This window comes from Postia placenta (assembly GCF_002117355.1).
Source record: "Postia placenta MAD-698-R-SB12 unplaced genomic scaffold POSPLAscaffold_3, whole genome shotgun sequence".
Taxonomy (NCBI): Eukaryota; Fungi; Basidiomycota; class Agaricomycetes; order Polyporales; family Adustoporiaceae; genus Rhodonia; species Rhodonia placenta.
The window spans coordinates 2,920,840-2,941,012 of record NW_020169834.1 but is presented as its reverse complement, the minus strand read 5'-3'; the positions used below and the strand labels follow the sequence as shown (position 1 = coordinate 2,941,012).

Sequence of the window (20,173 nt, the reverse complement as noted above, 5' to 3'; positions counted from 1 at the left end):
TGGGGGTGTGTTCAGGAGGGATGAGGAGAGGGGGGACTGGGGAGATGGAGGCGACAGCAATGGCATGGGCAGGTCCGCGTTTTCAGCTTCTCTCGGTGGCCAGCTTGAACTAATCGAGGTCATCCAGACCTGGGTCCTAGATCCCTCGATCAAGTGCCTTCCAGCTCAGCTGATCTCCTGCTTTCCTCCGCCACGCCAAGCGAGTGCATTTTCACGCTCCGCACAGATCTCCATATAGCCAATCTGTGGCGCTTCATCGCGTTGCAACGGACGCTAATTGTACATCGCCATTGTGCCACTTGGGAACACGTTGGCTATACGCATACTTTTTCTGTCGCGACGACCCTTTCATACAATAACAGCGTGAATACAGCGCTTCAAAACCCTGAAATTACATTCTCGAGGGCCATCTAGTTGGAATGATTACAATAATGTCATGAATTGCTCTTCGTATCCGTTGCTTGACTCGGAGTTCTCAAGCTTCATGCGACGTTGTACGCCGCTTGTGATTGTCGCCCAACATACCTATCTTGTTATGGAGCCGCGTACCTCAGGTTGAAGCCGTTCTCATAAGTACCGACGTTCTCAACAATCCCCCCGTACCTTAAGAGCTGCCAGAGGCTTGGATACACTCTGCATCGACCTACGCTGTATGGAGTATAAACCCGAGGAATTAAGGGAAAATCCTCCAGAACCGTCGGCCTTATGTTGCATGGCAGTCGCGACGCTGAGATGTTCGTTGAGCAGTACTGATGCCACACTAGTCGGTGTGTCTTCGGTTGGTACTTGTGAACGGGAAGCCTGCGTTTGCGTCCCAACTATTGCAGCTGGTCTCCTGAGAGCAGCGTAGACCATTCCTTCAACCTGCGCCGGCTCCGGATATCCATTTATTCCACCTAATAGTTGGAAGTCGTGGCTGTCAAAACACGAATCTGTATATCTGCAGGCACGATACAATCAGTTCAAGTTGTGCATGTCTTGGTTTCGGTACATAGTGTCATACATGGGCAGGCATGCCACATCATGTTGGAGAGCATGCTACAAGCTTGAAGTACAGTTAAATAACAAGTGAATGAACGGCAGCCACTGAGCTGCACAAAATAAATATTTGGTATTAGCGGAACAGTCTTAACCGCTCAGTCTCGCGCCACGTCCTCAAGTTCCAGCGGCAAGACATCAAATGGAAGTACACCAGAGATGTCGGTTTGAATACGCAGACCGACCGTGGGCTGGCTTTGTTCCTTGGAGAATACCCACAATGCGTGCAGGAACTTGCAGGTGAGGAACACAAGCGCATAGCCATACCACCCTGCTATAGCAGCTGCGTTAGGGGACAGCAGAGAGTCATCCAGCTGGCTGGCATCAAGTTCGTCCAGTCGCATGTCCGCGTAGAGCCCGCCAACGAAGCCGATTGCCGCCCCAATAGTAGGAACAAAAAGGGGGGCGAGCGGGCCCGTCACCAGATTGACAATAATCAGGGAGGCCATTTGAGCATACAAGAGTATACGGGGGCGTCGTATGCCCTGAGAACGTGCATAGGCTGCCCCAAACACCGAGGGGATGAGTATAAGGAGCAGAAGATGGCCGATGACATGGATTTGTCCGAAGAATGTGAGGTCAAGGGTCTTCGCGACTGAGGTATCGAAGGAACTTGAGAGCGCTGGTGGGAGCAGGAGGCGGAGTAACGCATGCCCGAGACAGACAGGTATGCCGAACGGTGTCGTGACGACGGCCCAGAGGAATTCACCGAGACCGGGCTTGTACATGATGTTCATCGAGGAGACGTTTTCGAGATAGAGCTGTTGGAGATCGACAGAGGACATGGTGTTCGTCCGTATGATGGAGAGATGGGTGCTTGAGTCTGAGGAACTTGCAAAACGCGGTTTAAATACTTGAGCTCGGGTGCTGTGTGCAGCCACAATCATACATGTGGCGTGGGATGTCAATCTCCGACCCTTTGTTCCATCGCAGTGCTGTGACCGCGTTCCGGGTACACGCTCTTGCCATGAGTAGATTTGGTGGCTATCATTTGACATTCATAGCTCAGGTGGCTCGATGATTCGTTGTTGTGAAGCAGTGCTTACACGTGTCCTACCTAGGCCTGAGGATCTCCAGGCTCTGGTGGCTTGTTGTGCGTCATGAGTCATGAAGTGGTGAGGTCTTCGAGCGGCTTGCTGTAATGCATTATGACGCCGGTGTATGATGGTACGTGCATAACAAGCGCCACGGTTGTTCGCCTTCCGCCTTCCACACGAGTCCTCACCAACGAGCGTGATAGCGGACACGGCGGCGTATGGTTGTATTTGGGCTTGATCAATTTGCACAGGACAGGACATTCTGAAGCAACTGGTGGCCAAGGTGGCCAACTTGAATCCGGACAGTGTTGGACAAGTGTTGGAACGTTGGGATTGTGGCGAGCGCGCACTACCGTGTTTGGCATTGTTTGTAGTACCTCGGAGACTTCACTGTGCGAGCCTTTCTGTACGTTCTTTACGCGTTTGATAGAGCTCTCTCGGTTCGGATTTCAGATCAGCTTCAGCAGGCAGGGGTTACTCAAAAGTGCATTGGCACCCGAAATCAACAGCGTGAAATTCGAGAAAACTTGACACTGGGTAACGCAAACAACTAGCGGTAATGTCCACACGCGTTGGAACGACAATCTTGCTGTTCAATGCCCACGCTCGCCACGAAAATTGCAAGCATTGGGTATGTCTATTTGATACGAGAGCTAAGTGACGATGCTAATATCTTCAGCTTGATGATATAGAGAACTTCGGGAGTAGCAAATTCAACCTGGTATCGATCAAAGACGTTTTCGCCGAAGGTTTGTACATTGGAATTTAGAGGCTCATCCACGGCTCGGGATCAAGATACCGGATCCATAAAGACCCCCATTTCATTCGGTCCTGTTTAGTTCTAAGCTTGGGTTATTGGCCATTATTGAGCGGCTTTGACCATCCGCCGTGATCTTGGTTCAATAGAGGCCGGAACGATTTGAACGCTACACTTGTACATCTCAACAGCTTCCCGGCAATTTTACCTGTCCTACTGGTCGTCTGGCCAGAGGGTATCTTCAGACAGCAAGGATCACGATACAGAACAAGGTCCATGCGTCCGCGGTCAGGGCCTCAGGTGGACATGGACTGTTCTCCTGTCTAGTTCATGGGCGCGGTGGCAGAGCTTGCTCAGCCCGAGGTGACCCCAAGGGCTGCTGAGATAGACAGGCCAGCGGTCACCGACAAGGCTATCATACTCAGTCATGATCACTGATGTTGCGCATATGCCATACTGCTGATGTCAACTCAGTCGTGCCCAACTGGTTTCGCATGGATCTGGCTCGAGTTGGGAAGATAATGGATCGATTAGAACGGGTTTCGAAGCACACGAGATCATAGCGGCGTATTGTTCAGGTTGAATGCGCCCGTGTCTGCCTGTATATCCCGCTTGACTCATGAGTCACGTCGCGGTCCTCAATGAAGGTGGTACTGCCGCATATCAAATCTGTTGCAATACAAAAACTCTTCTTCTGCTAGCCGAACCAACTTAAAGGATCCCGCCATCGAGACTCCATTAGATTCGCCTTGTTATGACGCGGATTCAGAGGTGAGTACTGTCCTTCTACCCTTCAGGTAAATGGTTAGTAAATGCAGTTGCTGTGACCTAGCAGGGGAGCACGTTATGCGGATTTCATGGAACAGAGATCGCGGATTGTGTAGAACAAATAGCCAGCTTTCAACAACCATATCGGTCTATTCGACATTCAGGCTCAGCAGGTCCTCCATGTCATTCATGCTCAGGAGCACATCGTTATTTTTGAACAAACTCTTTTACCACAGGACCTCATGCTATTGCAGTCTGATTTGTAACGAGTCTAGTGAGGTCTCAAATTCGACCCCAGCCCGAATCATTCGAAGTGAGAGTCTGATTAAGTGGCTGACTGGGATCGAGGCTGACGTCGTGCTGGCCATATAACGCCGGTGAGCCGACTGGAAACCTCATCGCTTTTGATCTACTGCTTACCACAGTGTACATTTGCGATCTTGCGTTTGCATATCCTGCTTTACAAAGCATAATAACCTACCTACCCCACTTTACCTTCCACAATGTCTGCCTCTCCCCTCTTCCGCCAGATCCTCAGCTCCCAGCCTGTTCCCGCCCCTACTTCTGCTGCTCCTCCCGAACTTCCTGACGTCCTAAACATGTCGGACGTCCATGTCATCTCTCCCACACCTAACGCCAACGAGAGCTCGCGCAAGGCCCAGCGCAAGGCCCAGCTCTTGCAGGCGTTCCAGCGCCTCCTCGCCAAAGACGGACGCAAGAAGGGGGATGCTGCCAGCGCAGGCCCGTCCCCTGCTGCTGGTGGCTCTACCGCCCCTGCACAGCGGTCCCAGACCCAGCCCGTGGGTCAGAGGGACATGCTCGCTCCGCCGCCCCCGCCGACGCCATCTGGCCCCCGTATCGGTGTGGTCAAGGCGAGTGATTTGGCTGGAATGTCCGGTCGCGTGCGTACTCCTCAAGCATGTGAGCTGTGCCGTGAGCGTAAGACGAAGGTACGGCTTCTCCCCGGCGCTCACGACATGAACTGATACCTGGTGTATATGTAGTGCTCTGGCACTCGTCCTACGTGCAAGCGTTGCTTCCACCTCGGCACTGAATGTGTCTATGTCCTCGACCACAAGGCCAACCGAGCTCAGCTCAGAAAGCTGAGGGAAGCTAGCGGACTCCTCCCCAAGAGCCTCCGTCCGGCTCAGAAGGAGCGTCGCGCCCAGCGCAAGATTTCCCCCTCTCGCCTTGACCAGATCTTCAAGCTCTTGAAGTCCCCGAGTCAGGGCTGGTCCAATAACTCAGCTTCTCCTGTGCAGGCTCCCGTGGCAGCCCCCAACCCCTCGACCAGCTCGTTCGAGTACGTGATGTAGTTCTCTTGGTTCATTGCTGGGGCTTCTGATGCTGGACATTGCCAGGTTCCTGAACGTCTCTCCGCAGAAGACTCGCATTGGTTCGAGCCCTCTAGCAAGCATGTCGTGGACCGCGCCGGACGCATACTCTGCAGTTCCGACGCAGACGCAGCCTAACGCCTCCGCGATGGACACGTCTTACTCGATGATGAACATGGACTCAGACGTCGACGCCGCCGTCGCCTATATGATGGCCAACGAGACCCTCCCTGAGGCGCAGAACCACCAGTATCAGAGCCAGGGTACATGGGATGCGGGCCTTGACCTCAACATGCTCGCGCCTCCCATGATGCCCACGCTCTCCGCCTCCTCGCAAGCCAGCTCGACATACTCCCAGTCCGGTGTCGACTACACGCCCCTGCCGACACCCACCGACGAGGACATCTTCATGACGGACATGTTCGGACCGGATGCGTCCCTCCCCACCGTCGCCACCAATGTCGACCCCGACGAAGATCTCCCAGCATCAGACTCCGCGCTCGAACGCGAGCTCGAGTCGTGCATGGCCGAGATATTTGGTGCGACGGATGAGGAAGGCGTTGTGAAGTTCCACCCGGACTACTACCGCGACATCAAGCCCTTGCCTGTCCGTCCTAGGCGAGCGGCCCCGCTCGTGGCTCCCCCGGTTCCGCCGTGCATCATGCCCGTCTCGGACCACTCGTTCCCGCTCGAGACCGTCAACAATGTTTACTTCGATGAGAGCCTGTACGACGCGTTCCGCATCGGCGTGCCCAAGACCGCGGAGGCGCCCAGGATCGTCGAGATCACAGAGGAGGCAACGCAGGCGCAGCAGGAGAACTTCGATGACATCTTCAACTTTACAGGCGAGGAAACCAACGCGTTCATCGTGCCACCGAGCACGGGGAGCAAGCTCCAGACCATCATGGAAGAACCTGCGGAGATGAATGCAGACCAGGCGGCCTACGATGCGAATATGGCGGCGCTGTGGCACGAGCTCTTCGGCGACGGCAGTCTCCAAAATGCTACTTTTTGATTTCCTTATCCACAAACACTGATAATTTTTCTCTGTGTTGCCGTTACATGGACCTACTTATTTCTCTCTCCCATATTCTCGCCTTCCCCCACTCCATCTTCCTCTCCCAACCCTCTCTCATCTCATCTTCCTTTATCTCTCCCCATCTTCTCCCCATCCCCCCTCATCCCTATCTCCTCAATTTTGATTCTTCTTATTGGTGCTGCTAACATTCATTGATTACTCCAGAGAGGCTTCAGCCCATATCACGACCGTCACTTCGTGTCAGATTGCTCATATCCTGGTGAGATCTCATTCTTCTCCGGGATTGTCTACGATCACTGGCTATTGGATAGGATTAGGCTACGGCATAGACTGGAAAGAAAGGCCGTGCGTCGTCATGGTGAACCATACATGTCCTACGGAAACAGGTACTTAATCTCCTATCAGTAATGTTGACCCGCGATTGAGGCTTGCCGCAGCAGTGAAATTGGTGGAGCGCGATAGGCGGATGGTTTGCAGCACGGCAACATCGTCCGCTTCCCCACCTCTTATTCCTCATCGACTCTACGTGCCCCGGTGGGACAAACTGCGACTTGGGCCACCGGTGAGAAGACAGAAGACCTATACATTTATCCCGATGTAGCAACTAGTTATATGCTTCGAGACATATAATTGTTCCGCCGTGAATCTATTCTGCTCGTACTACTGTGAAGGGAACAGATATATGCGCCAGCTCTACGTGAAAATGAGAAAGCTTCGAATTAAAGCAGTTGTCGATTATGGCCATGCAAGAACGGCGGTCGGAGCAGCTAGACGCAGAATCATACTTTCTGCGGTGAAGATCTTTTGCCATGACCAAACGTGTGCATGCTGATCGTGGACCTTGAGGGTATAGCCAATGCAATGCGAAGTTCTCAGCCGCAATCATGGTTCGTTGAAGGCTATCAGCGTTGGAAATATGACTGACGATTGTGTGATGACAATGGTACGAGCGTGTTCAGACTCCCGAACGGAGCCTAGATGCGTGCGTGAGTCGTGTGTATCACCTAGCTGACACCTGTAGAAATATGGCTCTCCAGCGGTGGGTGAGATACGTCCGACTTGTTATGGGTGACGCTGATAACATTAGAAAGTGCAAATGCAGTGAACGAGACCATCATAGCATCTATATGATACAGGGAGTGCAGATCTAGATAGAAATACAATAGAGGATGACTTGTCCGCGCGGAAAACTCAACACTAGCCGCTCTGCGTCAGATACACCAACATTCTATAACACTGAGCGGAAACTCACTGTTACGAGAGAGAGCGAGATCCACGATTTGCCTATTTTACAATTTGTCCAATAATCCCATGAGCATCTTCTGCTTCGACGCTGCGCCGCTATCTTTATCCAGGTCTTTGCTCCTCCGTTCCAGCTGAGCGATCACGACTTCCAGTTCGGCGGGTAGTGCCTCGAGCGTAGCTTTGGCACGCTCAGCTACGATCACAAGCCAAGCCAGATGGTCAGTCAAGAGATGGCCTATACGCCCACTATCACTGGAGGATGGTATGAGAGATAGTCACCACATTTGTCCGCGTCGTCTTGCATACCAATCCACAGTGCGTCGCGACGGGTATATGCTTGCTGAAGTCGCGCGACAAGTTCCCTCATATTCTCCTATTAGATCTTGAGTGAGCATTGACTTCCAGGATGAAAGGTCTGCATCGCACCTGAGCATCCGTGTATGCTGTCTTGAGGTCATCCTCATCACGCAGCGCCATTGCCTCGACCTTCTTGCAGACCTCATCAAAAGTGAGGATGCCAGCGCCAAAGGCAAGGTCCACTGTAGATGTTGAGCATGAAGGGCTTCTTCTCAGGAGATTTCACCGACCCCACCTTTGTCCTCGAGTAAACCGTGCACCTCCTTCACCCGTGTCAAAACGGGCACTAGAGTATCAGCGAGGTATTTCTTCATAATGGCACCTTGGGCTGCCATAGGTGCCCTGAGTCTATTGGCGAGCTGGGCGAGGTCTTCTTCCTCGTCCTCCCCGGGAGCACTGTCGCTGTGGTCACATCCCCTATTTACGGGTATAGCGTGCGCATATAGTCACCTTTCTTGCAAGAGTGCTACCAGAGTCGACTCATCATCCCAGTCCATTAATTCGTCTTGCTCGCCGCCATGCCTGCGCCTGCTGCGCTCCTCATCCCGCTCGAACGCGTGCAATTCCCGGTAAGGATCGAAACCTCGATCAAATGGCTCTTCCTCTTCTCCTTCTTCCTCGCAAATGGTCGCAAGTTGGCTGCGCGTCTTCAGGAAACGATTGGTGTTCGTGCTCTGCAGCCGCGTCCGCACGTCTCTTGCCGACGGGTGAATTGCGGCGAGGGGCGACTTCTGGCGCGCCCTAACTGTAGCCGAAGCTCAAGTCGGGTGTTTCGAAAGACGAGGAAGCTAGGACTCACTGTACCGTGCCGTAGACGCCTTCTGCGGCCTTGAAGCCAGCGGCGAGAGCTTCTGCACACGGTTGGTTTGCTGCCGGACCATGTTGGAGGAACAGGAGGTGGTCGGAGGACTCAGGCTTCGAGCCGCTTCAGCCACTGCCGGGTATTAAGACGCGGTGCACGTGACGGCGTAGTCATTTCCCGAAAAGGCAAGGTTAGTAATGAAACTCCGCAGGGTTCGTGATGTCGCATCCAAGCGCGGGCAGGGAGCGCATCGCACCTTCGCGCTTCTCCCTTCCGTTCTTTTCAGCCCCGTCTTCTGCGTGCCCGCCCGCTGCGCGACACGCCAGAGAGCACTCCCCCGCCGCCCTTCTCGAGCACAGCCGGGTCAGGTCACATCGTGCTGGCGCTTCTCTCCTTTACGCCGCCCTTTGCCGCTCAGACCACCCCTGCGCGACCCCGTGTAAAGATACGTTTCCTGCTGTGACGCCACCATGAGCAGCCGCCAGCCCAAGGTCTCATCGTCCGAGCTCAAGCTCCGCAGACTGAATGAGCATAACCAACGCTTGCGGGAGGACCTCGCGCGGCCGCGGATACGGGTGAGCGAAGCCAGTGTGAGGTGCGTGACCGTTATCGGTAGTGTGCTCGGATGTTGATGGATGGTGCAGCTTGATACGCTACTGCAAAACAACCAAGGACTACCTTGTAAGTCCACCTTCACATCAATCCCGCTTTGTATCTGGGAGCACGGATATCCCCGATCATCCCCATGCCTAGTTGTTACCGAGATGGTTTGCCAGGAACCTGTGTGATCACAGATACACGATTGGGGGTTAACTGTGGAGAGGTGTACCTGTGCACGTAGATCCTCCTGTTATCACTGGTCACCGCACAGAGCTTCCGACGATCGACCCACGTAGCAGACAAGGATCGCCCTGCATTGCTTATGGGTGTTTCTTGTTCACATCTAGAGTGTCCTTTAGTGGCCCTTGTCCTTGGACTGCGTGGTAACAAGAGGGTGACTGACTGGTCATATTTCCCCTCAAGGTGCCATCCGTGTGGGGAACAGTGAGTAAAGCCGAGGACCCGTTCGGTGCCGCACCACAATCAACAGGGTGCGGTTGCGTTGTCATGTAAGACCGGCGCGCACAGTACGTACCACCCAGCCATTAAAGTTGACAGCAATGTCCTGATTAGCAGATTTCAGACGGGCAGCGAATCTCCGTGACGCTTGTCGGGTCTCTCGCCTGCATTCATCACGCCTCGCGTACACCCCGCAGGCACTAAGATCCTGTCGTCTAGTCCGCGACACCCGGACGCTCGTTCACCCCCCTCGCGCACCTACCCATCCTCGCACATACATCTTAGCATTACGTTGCGGTACATACATGACATGGAACTTCTATGCATTCATCTCCCGGCTCGCTCGTGACCCATTGCTATTCGTCGCTCTGTTTGGTTTCGTCCTCTCATTTAAACTTCTACTCTTCTCTAATGGAAACTGCGGCGTTCGTCTCGGGTCGGGATTTTTTTCTATTTCTATAATAGACTTTTGCGTGTCACTCGAACAGACTGGACGCCGCGTGCTGGCTTGTTACTGGCGAGCATATAAGGGACTCACGTGAGTGGACATCAGAAATGAGCCTGCGAAGGAGATCCATTCCGGGCATACGCCGACCTGTGCAGCCGCGCCTGACAGAGTGAGAGTCTGCTCTTTCTCCTCTCCCCCATCTCCAGCACTCTCTATTTATCGCTCTTCTCCTCGCTGTCCTCGCCACCATCACGCAGCCGAGGCATCTCCCGTCTCGGCGCACCTCGATTCGGCTCAATCAGACGCCGGCCTGTTGCAGTGTCCGGACCACCACCTCGACCCTCTCGTGAGTCGCAGACTAGCTACCAGGCACGCTGCGTACCTCAGCTTGCCACTCTTCAGGCCTGCTCATCTGTCTCATCGCGCCAGCATCCCCCGCGCGACAGAAAACCCAACGCGCACGCCTGCATTGCTCGAACCTCCTCATTGTCGTGCCATCATTTAAACCATAAACGCCCCGCCTGCCCGCCATCACAATGAACGGCCGTCCACACAAACAGTCCATGTCGGAGCTCAAGCTTCGCCGCCTGACGGAGCACAATCAGCGGCTGAAGGAGGACCTCGCGAGGCCACGAATCAGAGTCAGCGAAGCCAGCGCGAGGTGCGTTGTCGCATCCTGTATATTCTCCCGCAATGTACTGACGGTACGCTCGCTTGTGTCGCTCTTTATTGTCGTCTCGCCGCTTGCGTGTTTGTCCGTGGCTGTTGAAATGACAGTTTGATCCGGTATTGCAAAACGACGAAGGATCCCCTCGTACGTATTCCTATCCTCTTCCTACCCTCATGTCACTCCCTTGCGCGACAGCCACTGCAGACCGTACCTTACTTGCTCACTCACCTTCTTCATATGTCGCGGCTTTTGGACTGACATATATGTCCTGCAGGTACCATCAGTATGGGGTCCTGTAGCGCGCAACGAAGATCCTTATGCGCAACAAAGTGGGGGAGGAAAGGGCTGCTGCGTCATCCAGTGACCATCCCACTTCCCCTTCTTCCTTTGCTCTTTCTCTTTGTTACATATATACCATCGCTCGTTTTATTGTTGCTTCCTCACCCCGCCGATCTCAGGTTCTGCTTCTACCCCCATCCCCTTCTGCTTTTTTACTCATAATGTTATGGTCCTCATGCTACCTCTACGTCTGCGCGTATGAGATAAAGTGTATTTGCATCGTCATTTGTGTTCGAATGAAGGTCGGAAGGTTTCTGAATCGTGTAGTATTCGGTCTTGTCGCTTGTTCTGGCCGTGTTCAGCACTCTCATTAATAGCAACTCTCTTCAACTCATCCCTCAGAACTTTCTCACTTCGGAACTCCTTCAGACAACGCATACATTCCGGTATCCATTGATGACTTTCATCATTCTAGATCATTCGACAATCACAGAACGGTCTCTGCTCTGTCAGCCTGTCGCTCATCCTTCGTCTCGGCGTGCTCATTGTCATCCATGACATGCAGTCATGTGCTAGATAAAGCCTGATTGTCATGACGTCCAGAGACATGATGCCAACGACCTTCTCCCGGAGCTCAATGTGCGGCAGGGCTGTGTCCCAGAGAAACAAATGAGATCAATCAGAGCAGTTGATCATCGTCGTCGTAGCTCTCCTTCACAAGCCTGGGAGCGGTCAGTATGACATCGTGGAATCGTGTAAATCCCACATACCGATAGACCGATGAGGGCGGATGATCACCACTGTACAGCATCCGTCAGCGCCACACTCGACAGCCAGGTGCATGCGGTACTGACTCATTCGTGATGAACACATCGACCATCTCCGGGCCGACGTAGTCGTAGTACGGGTTCACGACGTCGACCTTGTCCACGAGCGCGCCCTCCTCGAAGCCGAGCACACTGCTGGGGTCGGCAAAGTCGAGCGCGCCGTACTCGTGGTAGAGGTTCCAGAGCGGCGTGAGCTTGAACTGGCCCGCGCAGACGACGACGGGCGTGCTGTGTGCGCGCGCGGCGGTCGCGGCGAGCAGCGAGCCGCTGATCGCGAACATGCCGCCATTGGCGAGGATTGCGTGCGCGCCGATGATGACCTTGTTCACGCGCGACATGATCGCGTAGATCGAGGAGTCGGGCACGAGGAAGGTGGAAATGCCTGCGGAGGAGAGAGACTGCGCCATCTCGTGCCCGCTGTAGCTGTGATAGCAGACCATGTTCAGTTGCACAGTAAACGAAGACGGGCTAGAAGCTCACGAAGGCGCAGTCTCCGCTACGATTACAGTGTAATTGCGATAGTGCCCTGCTATTTTGAGGAACGCCTCGACCGTCTTTGAGTGGCCTATAGTCAAAATGATCTCACTGCGAAGACGGTCTGCGAGTTATCCCACAAAGCGAGAGGCGCTGCGTACTCAGAGTGTATATGGTCCTTTGCGTTTTTCGAGACGTTGTCGTAGACCGTCTCAAGTTCATCAAGGACATCCTGGATCGCCTCCATGAGCACCGGCTTGATCGCCTTCGCGAAGGAGTCGGGATCGTCTGGATCATTCTCCTTCAGCGAAATCGTAGCCTCAGATTTTGGTGCCACAGTCTGTTTCCTCGGCTGGCCCAGGAGGACAAACTTTGAGATCGAGAAGACATTCTTGGACGAGGTAGAAGCAGCGACGCCGCTGGACGCCGTGTTATACTCCTCGCGGATGTTGTGTAAGACTTTGCGGACAATGTTTCCGACGGTATGCTCTAGAAAATACCATAAATCCATGGCAGGGTATCGATACATACATGCAGCAATGCTGTGATACCTTTGGGCTGTGCTTCGGCGAGCCGTTTACCCACATCTCGGAGGAGGCTCACCAGCTGATCGATGTTGGAAAAGCGTGCCCTCGCGACGACTTGCCGAAGGACAAGGACGGTCTCGAGGGCGGCCTCCCGCGAGCCTACGACCTGCCTGCTCGAAGATAAGAGCTGATGCCACAACTGATCGGGCCCACTGACCGTCTTCGCAGTTTCGCCGCGAGTACTTCAACAGCACGGTTGGCGGGTGAAGCTGAAGACATTTCTGGAGCTATGAAGATCTGATGATACAAACGCAAACGAAAGCTACAGTAGTAAAGGGGCAAGGAACGGGATCAGTGAGGGCGTTTGAATGAAAGCGATCCGAGTCAAGTGATCGGGGCGTCCTGATTGGCTCAGTGTTGCTACTTGTGTACGACTGTCCTCAGGCTGCTTTTTCCTGATGAGACTTTGGGATTATTGAACGAGTCGAATGGGGAATGTTCTCACCGAGAAACATCTACTGTGATTCCCATAGTATCGTTAATTGACCAGGATGGAGAGGTACAGCTATTAGACTCTGGACCCTAAGCTAAAATGGCCGCTTGGCGAAATGGCACCGCGTCTGACTACGACCCGGTTAGTTAATTGCAGGTTCGAGTCCTGCAGTGGTCGTATATCTCTGCAGATCGCTTGTTCCCTCCAACAATATTAGGGGTATGTGTTGTTTTTACTGCAATGACACAATTAGCGACAAATACAAGGCCGCTGATGATCCGTTGCTATATGAATGGACTGGGATATATGCACCAAGCGATGTGATGTAGGAGCTAGATACAATATCATACTTTCCTCAAAATCAATACTGCATGGTTTATACAATGACTTCTCCGGCTCATACGGTACACTTTGCAACTCGGTCTATGTATATCAGGCTGTTACATGCCAGTCCAGGACATCCTCCCACTTCCCTGGGAGTAACTGCGAGATCTGTTCCACATCTTTGTCACCACGACCAGACAGACACTAGTGACCGGGCGGTAAGAAAATAATGTAGCGACAAAAGAACACATGCATCACGCACGATGACAATGTTTGCTTCTCTGGGCAGTGTCTTTGCCAGCCGTACGCCCTCCCAGATTGCATGAGACGATTCCAGCGCTAAGAAACCCGGAATCTCAGTGAAAGAAAGGGCAGATGAGGTCGCGAGTCATACCGGGAATGATGCCCTCCAACTGCGTCAACATCCTGAAGCCCCTCAACGCCTCTTCGTCAGTCGCGACAACGTACTTTGCGCGACCGGAGTCCTTCAGCCAGGCATGTTCAGGGCCGACACCCGGGTAGTCAAGACCAGCACTGATGGAATGCGTCTCCACAATTTGGCCAGAGGGTGACTGCAGGATATACGTCTTGACACCGTGAAACACGCCCGCCTGACCTTTGCTCAACGTCGCGGAGTGGCGGTCGCCGTCCAGCCCTGGAGGAAAACGTCTCAGAACAGGTAGACATGCAACAAGCCGACAACTCACCCTCGCCTCCGGCCTCAACACCGATCAGCTGGACGTCCTTCTCAAGAATGAAGTCGTAGAACGTGCCAATCGCGTTGCTCCCGCCACCGACACATGCAACGACTGCATCGGGGAGCTTCCCAATCTCAGCGTGCAACTGCGACTTGATCTCTTGTCCGATAATTCGCTGGAAATCGCGGACGATGGTCGGGAACGGGTGCGGGCCGATGGCGGAGCCGATGAGGTAGTGGGTCTCCGACAGGTTCGTAACCCAGTCACGAAGGGATTCATTCACGGCGTCCTTGAGCGTGCAGGAACCCGAATGCACCGGCACAACCTGTCGTCAAAGATGCAAACGTTAAGTTTAGGAGCATGAAAAATGGATGAGCGGCAACCAATGACCTTAGCTCCGAGCATCCTGATACGGAAGACGTTGAGGGCCTGTCGCCGTACGTCCTCCGCGCCCATGTAGATAACGCACTCCATACCGAAACGGGCACAGACAGTGGCGGTTGCCACACCGTGTTGACCTGCACCTGTCTCGGCGATGATACGTTTCTTGCCTAACCGTTTTGCAAGTAGGATCTGCGATCAACTAAACATGTGACAGTAAGAGATATTAAACGTTGAAGGGCGTACTTGGCCCATCGCGTTGTTGATTTTGTGTGAACCCGTGTGGTTCCTAGCATTATTCTGTTAACGCCACTTGTACAGAGCAGGGGAGGCACCCACAGATCCTCTCGCTTCAGCCATATCGTTGCACCTCCCGCTTGCTTCGTAAGCTGCTCCGCCTTGTACAGCTTCGACGGGCGGTTCATGTATCCATAGAAGCTCTCAAACTCTTTCCAGAACGCCGGGTCCTTCATCGCCGACTGATGCGCCTCCTCCAGCTCAATGAGGCAATCCCAGAGCGCCTCCGGAACGTACTGCCCGCCGAACTCGCCGAATCGCGGCGGCAGCAAGTTCTGCTTCACCGTGTCGCTGTTCGCTTTGCTCGCTCGGCTCACATGGGATGCTGAGCTTGTCGCCGTGGACAAGCGTGGACGCGTCTGCGGCTGGTCCTTGAGGCTGATCTCGCGGCAATACGCCTCGACGCTCTTTGAGACCTTACTCGCAGGCGCGTTCTTGATGACGGAGACGAGGCGGCTACCGATGACGACGCCATCTGCACCGGCGTCGGCAACCAGGTCGAAATGCTGCCTGGTCGCCACACCGAACCCAACCGCAAGAGGTATGTCGGTGTACTCGCGCACACGAGATATGAGTTCGGGTAGAGCGTTATTCATAGTCCCCGACACGGAAGAGCCTGTCGTTCCCATCTGTATCATAAGAGTGACACATCAGTAGATAAATATATCCGACGGTCGTTCGATACGGACCTTCGAGACTACATAAATGAAGGAGTCCGCAATGGAGGCCAAGAATTCAATTCGGCGCTCGGAGGTAGAGGGTGCAATGAGAGGGACATAGGAGAGGCTATACTAAATGTAAGCTAATGGTTTCAATAGCCATGATAGTCGGTCTCACCCCGCTTTTGTGCACTTCTCGCGGAAGGAGATGGCTTCCTCGGGTGGCAGGTCGACCACGATGAAGCCGTTCGCGCCAGCTTCGCTAGCATCCTGAATGGCTTTGTTCTCCCCATATGCAAGCAACGGGTTGTAGTATCCTGGCATATATAAATTTCCTAAATCTTTACGCGAAGGCATGGTCCTCCGACTTACCCATGAGCATTACAGGGACCGTAAGCCCTCTCTTACGGGCCTCGCGTACGATGCCAAGGCAGTTCGGGTATTCCACCTTGTTTTCGAGAGCGATCTACTCGATATTGGCCACATCGTCTGCAAGGTATATGCGCCAAATCCCTCGGATACTCACCACATTGGTCTCTTGGATTGCAGGCCCGTCTGCCATGGGATCAGAGAATGGGACTCCAAGCTCAATGATGTCTGCCCCTCCCTCCTGCATCGAAAGCAAGATGGGTACTGTGTCATTGGCGGTGGGATATCCCGCGGTGACAAAGGTAACCAATGCAGGGCTGGTCTAGGAATTCAAGGGAGGAGCACTTAATTGCTTAGCGTCGTACCCGCTGTTGCAAAACTCACGTCCTTATTCTTGGCCTCGAATACTTTCTTGAGCGCGTCCATGGTGGGTTTGTTGGGGGGGACGCCCTGGCCTACAAAGGCTTTTATGCTAAATGGGAGTGTCGAGTCAAGGCTTGATCATCTCAATCGAGTCTTGCAATCCACTTTCTTCCGTCTAATCTAATCTCCCGATTCCGATCTCAATGTTTCTCGATTGATCGAGTTTACAGTTGATGTTTGAGCAGCCTTCGTCCGCAGCCGCTACTGACCAGAATCACAACAACACCAGATGGATCTTGCACAGAACTCGGATGAGTCCAAAGTGCTCATAATCAACACTGGCGGGACAATCAACATGATCCTCGGGCAGAAAGGCTATGAGCCCGAACCGTACTTCTTGACAGAAACACTTCGCAGCCAAAACCGCTTCCACGATCCGCTCGGGGATTCGCTATTCTCGCATTCATCCTCCGTCGAAGGTTATCGAGAATGGAGTAGCAATAGTGGAAGGGCGAGTCCCGTAGGCCACCTCTCGACAGATGTCGTCCATGATGGACCGCAGCCACAGCCTCATCACCTCCCAACGTTACCGGTGCGATCCTCACAGCCAATCGGCGTCTCACATGTTGCCGCACGGCTTTCACCAGCCATAGAACAAAACCAGCGAGCTCAGCCACCCTGTGCTCAGATTGCTCCTAATGTTTACGAGGCACATCTACCGAGTTTAATTACCCCGCGAAGCAAAGCGCCTGGTGGAATCCAGAAGCGCATTCGTTATGCCATTCTTGAGGTAGAGTCTTGCTCTCACACTCAAGACAACTTGCGTTGACCACTTACAGTGGGATCCCCTACTAGACAGCAGCAACATAGAGATCCACGGTGAGACATAGCTCGGCTCAATTTTGGTGTATTCCTCTGAGCGAGTGGATGCCGTAGGGCAGATTGGATCAGGATAGCTACAGACATAGAGCTAAATTACTCTACATTTGATGCCTTCGTCATCTTGCACGGAACGGACACTATGTCGTACACCTCGTCCGCCCTCAGCTTTTTACTTGAGGATCTAGGCAAGACTGTGGTATGGACACCTCCATATTGTTGGGTGTATACCGTATGCATCTGACAAACTAAAATTTTAGATCCTTACCGGTGCTCAGATACCGCTGTCTCAACTCAGGAACGACGCGGTAGACAACCTCTTGGGCGCGCTGGTGATCGCCGGCCATTACATCATCCCAGGTAACCAATCTGCCTTGTTCACCAAAATAGCCTTGAACCACGATTCTCAGAATGCTGCCTATTCTTCAATCACACCCTGTTCAGGGGCAATAGAGTCTCAAAGCTCTCCTCGTACGACCTTAATGCTTTCAATAGCCCTAATTTCCCGCCGCTTGTGAATGGTCAGTCTTGTATATATTTGTGTTGCTCCAGTGTGATTGAGGTGCTGCAGTTGGCATTGACATCATGGTCAATTGGAACGATGTGATACGACAGACAAGCCTTCGACGTTTCTGTGCACACAAAAGTGAGCCTCCCGTCTGTACCGTATATAAAATCGACGAACATGATCTCCTGACAGAAATGAGCCCATACGTTGGTACGCCTGTGTTCACACTCAGGTGGACGCATATCGTTGATGTAGCCACGGTGTTTCAGCCACTCTGCGTCTATTCCCGGGTATTACAGCAGCCACCATTCGAGCATTCCTTACACCCCCGACACAGGGCGTGGTCTTGGAGGCGTTCGGCGCCGGAAATGCGCCACAACGCCCCGACCTGATCGGCGCGCTCAAAGATGCCTGTGACCGGGGTGTAGTGATCGTCTCCATTTCGCAGTGTGCGAAGGGCTCCGTCTCGGACGCATATGCGGCAGGGCGGGAACTCCTCATAGCTGGGGTGGTCTCCGGGGGTGACATGACACCCGAGGTCAGCCCCCTTTCCGCAGCGTCTTCGTGAGCTTGTGTGATCCGACTGATGCTGTGCCGGACACAGTGTGCGCTTACCAAACTGAGTTACCTCCTTTCCAAGCCAGAGCTCTCCGCAGCCGAAGTGCGCTCGCTCATCGGTACGCCCCTGCGCGGAGAACTCACCCGCCCTGCGAGCGCACTCCCGCCAAGCCTCAGCGAGCCTAAGGGGATCGAGCAAAGTCTAGAAAACATCCAGGGCGTGCTCTCACAGGTTGTCCGCCTGTCCTCGTCCGCCCAGCCTAGCGTCCCTGCCATCCAGTTATCTCTGGACGGCGCAGACAGGAGCAACAACGAAAAGATGGCAGAGGCCGCGGCGCCGTGGTCGTGGACTGCTGCCGAAGCTGCATCCACAGAAGGCGTTCTCTACCCGTACCTGATCCACCTCGCTGCCGCCCGCAACGACATCGAGGCTATCCGGTTCTGCCTTGCCTCGGAGGCGGGGCCTAACAGTGAAGGTATGGCGAGCCCGGGTTCCGAGCCGCGGCGGCGCAACATAGCCATCGCGGGAGGGCTGGTCAACAGCATCGAGCCTGCCTCGGGGCGTTCGCCGTTGCATTCTGCTGCGCTGAACGGGAACGTCAACGCGGTCAACAGTCTCCTCGAAGCTGGTGCGCTGGTGCATCTCCGAGACGTTCTCGGACACACGCCACTGTATTATGCTGCGCGGCAGGCACACGAGGCTGTCGTCGAGGTGCTGGTAAAGGCGGGAGCACTCCTGGGCGGCTCCGATATTGAGGGGGGCTTTGTTCCGCTTGCGATTAAGCAGGCATCGCTCGCGGGAGATGACCGTACTTCTAGGCTATGGGCAAAGGCAGGGGCACCGCTAGAATTTCTACAATCTTAGACTCGCATTCCAGCGATGGCACGACAAGTGAAGAAGATATTATCGCAGACAAGAACCTTGTGATGTGTACATAGTTCGCTCGGTAAAATTCCACCTAGATATGCATCAGCTGCACACGCTCAGCTTACAACCAGAACATCGTCGTCTTCTAGCTGGTCTTTCTCCTCTTCCTCCTCCTCGTTTGATGCGAGGTCAGACATGCGCTCTGCTAATGTCCTCAAAAATGTGCACATCTGATCGTGCGAGAAATTGAAGGGTTCCTTGAAGAAGCCGAGTCCTTCGACGAATTCTGGCCGCTCGTTCTGCAGATCTCGTGGTTCAAATGTGACCTTGTGCAGCAGGTCGTCCTTGGCCATTGGTCTGTCTGACTCCCAACCATCTGGCAGGTCCCAGTGTTCGTGCAAGCTGAAATTCAGACCTGGAAGGAGGCTAGGGTCAGCAGCCTACACCCAGCAGGAGGCAATAACGCGTACTGATGCCCCCGACGTCTGATGTATCCTCTCGATACGTGTAAACACACGTAAAAGTGGGCTCGTCGAGGTCAAAGTGGGAGTTCTTCTCGATACGCGCGGAAACGACGAGCATGTTGGTCATGTCTTCGTACAGCCGTATCACCAGCCCATTCTTTGGATCCTCTACGGTCTTCGTGTGAATACGAGAGACCTGTGGAGGCGGAGGTCGTGACGCTAATGTACGCCCTCTCTCAATCTCAGCTGCGAGGTCGGATCGTAGTAATTTTGCTGAGAGCAGTAGACTGCAAGGTCAGACTGCATGACAAACTATGGAGGGATGGCGCACCTTGCTCCTCTAGTCCCACTATTCGCTTGTCCTTCTCCGCCAGCTGAGCATCCTTCTGCTTGACGATGTCTTTCCACCTTGAGACTTCTTTCTCGACTGCCTCCTTTTCTTCGTCTGCTGCCTCACGCGTCAGGAAGTGCAACATGTACGACTTCTCCGAGCCCCCTAGGGCCTTAACTCTTGTCAGCTGTGTCGTCAGCTCATTGATCAGGGTATCTTGAGCTGGATAATGAAGAAGTCTCAGAGAGCGACCCCGGCAACGTTGTTGTCGGCTTACTCTTCAGGCGAGCCTCATACTGAGTCGCTTGCTCTTGGAGGGC

General features: G+C 53.8%; 9 protein-coding genes and 1 pseudogene across 10 annotated transcripts; 5 read left to right on the top strand and 5 right to left on the bottom strand.

The window, feature by feature from the left end:
- Positions 1-1,136: 1,136 nt before the first annotated feature.
- On the bottom strand, positions 1,137-1,823 carry POSPLADRAFT_1136567 (hypothetical protein; the record flags this gene model as incomplete). The annotated part of the gene is made up of 1 exon (XM_024484701.1): positions 1,137-1,823. The coding sequence occupies one exon, from the start codon at positions 1,821-1,823 to the stop codon at positions 1,137-1,139; it is 687 nt and encodes a 228-aa protein (XP_024342381.1).
- Positions 1,824-4,103: 2,280 nt separating this feature from the next.
- Positions 4,104-5,949, top strand: POSPLADRAFT_1032282 (hypothetical protein; the record flags this gene model as incomplete). Its single annotated transcript, XM_024476841.1, has 3 exons — positions 4,104-4,550; positions 4,605-4,903; positions 4,962-5,949. 3 exons carry the CDS (start codon positions 4,104-4,106, stop codon positions 5,947-5,949), a joined length of 1,734 nt encoding a protein of 577 aa, XP_024342380.1.
- Positions 5,950-7,170: 1,221 nt separating this feature from the next.
- Positions 7,171-8,456, bottom strand: POSPLADRAFT_1134427 (hypothetical protein; the record flags this gene model as incomplete). Its single annotated transcript, XM_024484474.1, has 7 exons — positions 7,171-7,201; positions 7,267-7,453; positions 7,525-7,558; positions 7,645-7,757; positions 7,811-7,971; positions 8,026-8,320; positions 8,375-8,456. The coding sequence occupies 7 exons, from the start codon at positions 8,454-8,456 to the stop codon at positions 7,171-7,173; spliced, it is 903 nt and encodes a 300-aa protein (XP_024342379.1).
- A 391-nt stretch (positions 8,457-8,847) lies between these two features.
- On the top strand, positions 8,848-9,837 carry POSPLADRAFT_1069458 (hypothetical protein; the record flags this gene model as incomplete). Its single annotated transcript, XM_024482350.1, has 5 exons — positions 8,848-8,972; positions 9,022-9,058; positions 9,249-9,371; positions 9,401-9,504; positions 9,561-9,837. 4 exons carry the CDS (start codon positions 8,848-8,850, stop codon positions 9,488-9,490), a joined length of 375 nt encoding a protein of 124 aa, XP_024342378.1. The 3' UTR covers positions 9,491-9,504; positions 9,561-9,837.
- Positions 9,838-10,420: 583 nt separating this feature from the next.
- POSPLADRAFT_1134602 (hypothetical protein) lies at positions 10,421-10,918 on the top strand (the record flags this gene model as incomplete). Its single annotated transcript, XM_024484499.1, has 3 exons — positions 10,421-10,545; positions 10,662-10,698; positions 10,829-10,918. 3 exons carry the CDS (start codon positions 10,421-10,423, stop codon positions 10,916-10,918), a joined length of 252 nt encoding a protein of 83 aa, XP_024342377.1.
- A 364-nt stretch (positions 10,919-11,282) lies between these two features.
- On the bottom strand, positions 11,283-12,978 carry POSPLADRAFT_1065299 (hypothetical protein). Its single transcript, XM_024481927.1, has 7 exons — positions 12,879-12,978; positions 12,686-12,831; positions 12,296-12,623; positions 12,141-12,245; positions 11,688-12,083; positions 11,604-11,633; positions 11,283-11,555 (listed from the first exon to the last, which is right to left on the bottom strand). The coding sequence occupies exons 1-7, from the start codon at positions 12,938-12,940 to the stop codon at positions 11,513-11,515; spliced, it is 1,110 nt and encodes a 369-aa protein (XP_024342376.1). The 5' UTR covers positions 12,941-12,978; the 3' UTR covers positions 11,283-11,512.
- A 277-nt stretch (positions 12,979-13,255) lies between these two features.
- On the top strand, positions 13,256-13,331 carry POSPLADRAFT_t42 (annotated as a pseudogene). Its single transcript has one exon. The product of its transcript is annotated as a tRNA-OTHER (tRNA).
- Positions 13,332-13,543: 212 nt separating this feature from the next.
- POSPLADRAFT_1179305 (hypothetical protein) lies at positions 13,544-16,312 on the bottom strand. The gene is made up of 12 exons (XM_024488656.1): positions 16,267-16,312; positions 16,040-16,204; positions 15,886-15,979; positions 15,692-15,830; positions 15,544-15,640; positions 14,897-15,483; positions 14,804-14,846; positions 14,567-14,749; positions 14,186-14,501; positions 13,873-14,133; positions 13,741-13,817; positions 13,544-13,682 (listed from the first exon to the last, which is right to left on the bottom strand). The coding sequence occupies exons 1-12, from the start codon at positions 16,306-16,308 to the stop codon at positions 13,587-13,589; spliced, it is 2,100 nt and encodes a 699-aa protein (XP_024342375.1). The 5' UTR covers positions 16,309-16,312; the 3' UTR covers positions 13,544-13,586.
- A 222-nt stretch (positions 16,313-16,534) lies between these two features.
- POSPLADRAFT_1135326 (hypothetical protein) lies at positions 16,535-19,055 on the top strand (the record flags this gene model as incomplete). The annotated part of the gene is made up of 10 exons (XM_024484575.1): positions 16,535-16,717; positions 16,955-17,035; positions 17,085-17,124; positions 17,187-17,323; positions 17,385-17,484; positions 17,535-17,645; positions 17,696-17,785; positions 17,902-18,170; positions 18,237-18,433; positions 18,677-19,055. 10 exons carry the CDS (start codon positions 16,535-16,537, stop codon positions 19,053-19,055), a joined length of 1,587 nt encoding a protein of 528 aa, XP_024342374.1.
- Positions 19,056-19,174: 119 nt separating this feature from the next.
- Positions 19,175-20,076, bottom strand: POSPLADRAFT_1133829 (hypothetical protein; the record flags this gene model as incomplete). The annotated part of the gene is made up of 3 exons (XM_024484401.1): positions 19,175-19,473; positions 19,523-19,795; positions 19,854-20,076. Coding segments are annotated over 3 exons (795 nt in total), but the record flags the coding sequence as incomplete, so codon positions are not given.
- Between the last annotated feature and the right edge of the window lie 97 nt (positions 20,077-20,173).